The sequence below is a fragment of the Aptenodytes forsteri genome, unplaced genomic scaffold, assembly GCF_000699145.1.
Source record: "Aptenodytes forsteri isolate BGI_AS27 unplaced genomic scaffold, ASM69914v1 Scaffold139, whole genome shotgun sequence".
In the NCBI taxonomy this organism is placed as follows: Eukaryota; Metazoa; Chordata; class Aves; order Sphenisciformes; family Spheniscidae; genus Aptenodytes; species Aptenodytes forsteri.
Window position 1 is genome coordinate 4,814,158 of NW_008794414.1, and position 5,420 is coordinate 4,819,577.

The 5,420-nt window shown below is 34.8% G+C and overlaps 1 protein-coding gene across 1 annotated transcript in view; it reads right to left on the minus strand.

Moving 5' to 3' along the window:
* Nucleotides 1-753: 753 nt before the first annotated feature.
* The window catches only part of SNTG1 (syntrophin gamma 1), a 190,891-nt gene continuing 186,224 nt past the window's right edge, over nt 754-5,420 (minus strand). Inside the window, exon 17 of the mRNA XM_019474602.1 lies at nt 754-912. Within this exon, the coding sequence (XP_019330147.1) occupies nt 754-912 (159 nt within the window). The remainder of the gene's footprint in view (nt 913-5,420) is intronic.

Genomic DNA, 5,420 nt, shown 5'->3' on the forward strand with positions numbered 1-5,420 from the left:
ATTAAAATTAAATTCACATCACATTATTTTTACTTGAAGAAGAGGGACTTACTCATGGACAGGTGTTTTGCTTTCTGTGGCTTGGTTGTTTTTTTTTTTTAATGTATCAGTCAAACATGGGTATATTTTTTTTTTTGTTTTTTTTTGACTAAAAGAACAAAACAGAAAGAGTAGCATGACTCCATGTATGGACACAAGTATGAATTTACAACAGTGCTTAAAGTGCTTTCTTATTTGAGGAGATACACAAATGCCTTTTCATGCTTATCTCCTTGTCACCAAGTACTATATGCTTGTTGCTTGCTCTTATGTCATTTATAATATAATGATAGGGTATTAAGTTCATACTCAGAGTTTAGTATATTGTCATAAAAAACATCTGAAAACAGGAAAATGACAATTCTATTTGTGTATTATTACAGCAATTTGAAAATTTTATTAAATACTGAAGTGCTTCATTTCGTCATTTATTCCTTTGCTTCCAGTGTTGCTTAAAGCACTATGTAAGTACAAATAGATCATACTAAAAGCATATCCATCCTATTCTGGGGTTTCGACTAGGATTGTTTACTGAAGTCTTGCAGAACAGAGATGAATTTATGATCCCACGTGACCATTTATCTGCTGATGCTGCAAGATGTCTTGCCTCCAGGATTGGTTTCCACGTACATGGTTCACCAAAGGTCTACATCTTATGAATATTTATACATTGTTATGTCTTGTTGTTAAGTGGCAGTGTTGTAATGTGAGATGTCAAGTAGTGTACTTTAATTTGCCAGTACCAGAAGTTGTGGGAGCAGCAGAAGCCGTGGCTTGACTGTTTACATACAAAGGGTCCAAACAAGCCACTTTGGCTGCAAAGAATGAATGGATACAGTGAAGGACTGCAAACAGGTTGGAAAACTCCAGCTCCTGGAAGTGAAAACAAAAAGATTAAACATGAAACAAAAGAACACCTCACAAACACACACCCGGGAATGAACCGCTATTTAAATAGCAATAATTTTAATAGTTTGATGTAATTCTGCTAATGTGCCTGACAATTCTCCATTATAGAGACTTAGACATTCAGTTATCCCCATTCAGTAAATAATTGTTTGGAGGCTAAAATGGACAAATTTCTAAGTTAAGTGCCTCCATAGACATATGAGATCCTACCAGCTAAAGGGGAAGGAAAGTTACACTATATAATTTTTTTTTTTGCCTCAGGTTAATGCAAATCTGGCACTTTTGCAGGTGAATTTAGGTAGAAATTGAATGACTGCACCGTAACAGTCTACGCATCTCTGGACTACTACTGTATACCCAATGTACCCACAAAGATCAGTAACGTTGAGTTCCACATATGTTCCATTTGTTCATCATGGTACCTCACACTGGTAGCTATCATCTTACCTATGCCGATTCTTTAACTAAAAAAAAAAAAAAAAAAAAAAAAAAAAAAAAAAAAAAAAAAAAAAAAAAAAAAAAAAAAAAAAAAAAAAAAAAAAAAAAAAAAAAAAAAAAAAAAAAAAAAAAAAAAAAAAAAAAAAAAAAAAAAAAAAAAAAAAAAAAAAAAAAAAAAAAAAAAAAGACACATTTTCAAAAAGTGCTACTATCACACAGTGATATCCTGGATCTGTTTTCATTGACAGGGTTACTGTTATTGGACCAAAAAAAGGATCAGACTCCATGTTTTAAACCTATTAGCAATATTAGACAAGGTCCTTCTTTTTCTACTTTAATTTACATTTCTTTATAGCTGCCCAGCACACGATTAGACTAGCTGGGACTCTTTCAGACACCACTACAGAGGAAATATATAAAACCTACATTTTTTATATATATAAATTTGCTCCTTTGTGTCTAATTGACTTTATCTGATCAATCTTTTTAAAGTTATCTTCAGTATGTGTTTTTGGAGTTGGCATTTAATCAATAAATATGTTAAATTTGAAAGCAAATACTGAGGTGTTTGAATACATATGAGTGTAGGGATGGTGGTGCAGAGCTGCCATCTTTCTGCTTTGATTCACTGCCTATACAGATTTCTTCATTGTAATATGAAGCTAGTAATAGATATCTGTGGTACATTCTATTTGTCTTTCTGTCCAGCACTGGTATTTCCAGGCTATGTAGTGCCAAGGGTTTTGCTTTTTTGTTTAGAAGAATATTGATAATGTCGTAAATTCAGCAAAAATTGCTAAATCTCTCAAAATGACATTAACCTGGAATTCTCTGCCTTTTGAGATTTCTTGGAAGATACTGCTTCACGTAATTCATGGGGACATTCACAAATCCCTCATGTGCGAGGGGGAACAACTGCCTGAAAGCAGACAGCTGCATGTGCAGAGTGTCCAGTGATGTACTGAATGGGTGGAGCTTTGTTCAGCTCTCTTACAACAGGAGCAGACGTCCTTCAGACATGCTCAGAAATGAATTTATAACATCCCACAAGCTTCTTTAAACTCCCCTAACTACCAATTCTCAATAAAGAAGATAAAGTTTATGCCAAGTTTCACAAACCTGCCATCTGTGTCCATTTAAAAAAATCTGTTTAGAGATGTTCTCATTTTTAAACACTGGGAGAAGGGCAATTTTAGCACTATGCCAAACATTTATTTCCTTCCTCAAATTTCAAAATAAGAAAATTTATCATAGATAGGAAAATAATGGAAATTCAAAGATGAGGAAACAAGGAATTATGGAAGCTATTTCAGAATAAGAACTATTAGTCATTCAAATTAAGTTACTTTTCAGTTAACTCCTTTTTATTAATATAATATTATTTATCCTTCTGGTACTATAAAAATAAAACTGAAGCTTAAGATGAGAGAATAAATATTTAGTGGAACAGTGAAATACTCGTAATATCAATTCTGTGTGTTATCTGTAGAAAGATGACATTTCCCCCTATGTCTCAATAGGATAAGCTTATTAAAACAAATATTACAGTTTGAGAATTGTTCAAGTCAATTAGGTAACCCTACTAGCTGAAAGTTCTTACTATCATAATTACGGCTAGTGGACACTGAATTTTCACAGTGCATTAGTACAATTATTACCAACAGTTTTCACAGGTGTTTCTGCAACAGTAACACATTGGGAAGATCCATTGCTCAATGGACCTTCAAGGAAAATGCGTGAGGCAACAGAACAGCCTCTGAAGGTCCCATTGTATTACTATTATCAATAGTAATGATGCAACGCAGAAATTACCTTGACTGCAAAGATGCGCACTAAGAAGTCAGCAAATGCTAGATTATTATTTGCCATGAAACATTATTCCTATTTCAAGGTAGACATGCATATTTAACTGGAAATTAAAGCAATGTGAAGCACAGTAGGATGACTGGTATGTGGTGAGTACATACAGGTCTGATTAATGGCTGCAGCTCAATTCACAGGAGCCTGATTGATGGGAACGAGATGTATCAGTAACAACACTTTTCTGGCAGATTAGCCTAATCACAAGAAAGCTTAATGAACAGATAAGACTTCATGTAGAGCTGCTGACAGACAAAACATTCCCTCACTTCTGCTGAGAACTTGCACTTTTAGCTGCCCACGGGTCTGCACTACTGCCAGCAGATGGAGGGGAACCCACAAGCTTTTGTGCATGCCTAGCCACCCCTGGGTTTTTTTGTGTCTACTTTGTTGTCAGTCATCCTCTTGTCTGAATTCACTTTCATCTAGGCAGGGTATTGTGTATTGCACACCCAGCTTCAGATGAAGTTTCAAATAAACAAACAGGCAAACCCTAAGAAACCTGAAGAAATATGCAGTGAAGCCTTTAAAGTTGCTACCAGTAGGGGAAAGCAAATGATCTGAGTCCCAAAAAAGCGAAGAAATCCAAACTTAAGCCACATCTACTTGTCCATGCACAAGTACACAATTTACTATTATTCCAATTTCCAGACTGTTGTCTGTACACCTCACCTAAGACCCTACTCTCCTAGGAATATCAGTGTACCCTCTGGTCTTCAAATTGTCTTTCTAAGCTATCTCTTGATCAAACTGCTTTCACCCTACATTGCTGTTATTATATCAGACATTGCCAGATTAGTGATCTGAACATTCACAGTTTCTGCTGAGGGCAATGTAAGTGGGCAGAAAGGTACGTGAGAAAGATGCAGTCATTGAGCATGGTCAGAAGTGTATGGGAATTCTAGTAACCTTTCACAAAGAAAGTCTGGATTGAAAGGACAGGGATGAAAAGAGAAAACAGAGAGAGTGCCCCCAGATGAAAAAAACCCAAACTCTTATTGTAATATATAATGATACAACTACATAAACAATACATCTACAAAATCAAGCAATTGTAAGTTTGTAAGTATTCATATATGGTTAGAAAAAAATCTTTTCTTTCATCCATATATAAACTGCTGATATGAGAAGATATTTGTTCTTTCATCAAACGTGTTGTTACATGGTCTCTCTATATTAGCATAGAATCTGATCTAAAATAGATATTAAACAGATAATCCATGTGCAAGACATGGGGAAACTAAAAATTGAATCACACAAACCTACACAGGTTAGAAATATGAACTCAGAATGCAGTCACTGCAGTTGAGCAATCACTCTGTAAAAATCCTGAGGATGTATACTTAAAATCCATTCAGATGATATTCTAAATTTGAAGAGCACTGTGATGCTCACAGAAAAACCCTCAAGGCTAAGAATAAGGATTAATTTAAAATTATATTTTGGAGAATATACTTGAAATTAGCAGAAACGTCAGTCTGGAAAATGGTGCAAGCATCCATCAAGGCACCTTGCAACACTTGAAAGTGAGCATTTTGCTCACATTACAACAGCAGTGACTCAGGCTATTTGCCTTGTTTTAGATTAGATATCTATACAAGATAATTTCAAGTACAAATTAATTGGTGTTAATTACTATTAAGGTAGTATTAATTAATTAATAAGTATTAATGCTAAATCCTTGAAGTTACACTTCTTCCTTTGCTGATACCATATTTCTGCCCTCTTCTGTTCTCCATATTCAAATAGACAACAAAAATTGACTGGATCTTCACCTTGATGTGCTGATTTTTGTATTCACTTCAGTTTTGTAACACTCAGCTTGGGGGTTCAGCTAGTCTGTGAACAAAAGCTAACCTGATGCAGCACAGCTGTGTGACCTCGCCTTAGTTTTTCTGACAAAACTGTTGAGCTGTGAAAAATCCCTGCAAATTGAGAAAAGTGAAAGCACAGACTGAAGTGTAACTTTTGGGTTACACATATGTTTTACAAGGCACAGAAACTCTCAGTTCACAGAAATTACCGATTGGTGTGTTTACTTACAAAATTGAAATGGAAATTACATGTAATAAAAAAACCACCACTGATGCTGATTTTTATATACATTATAGAATCATAGAATCATAGAATCATTGAGGTTGGAAAAGACCTCTAAGATCATCAAGTCCAACCAT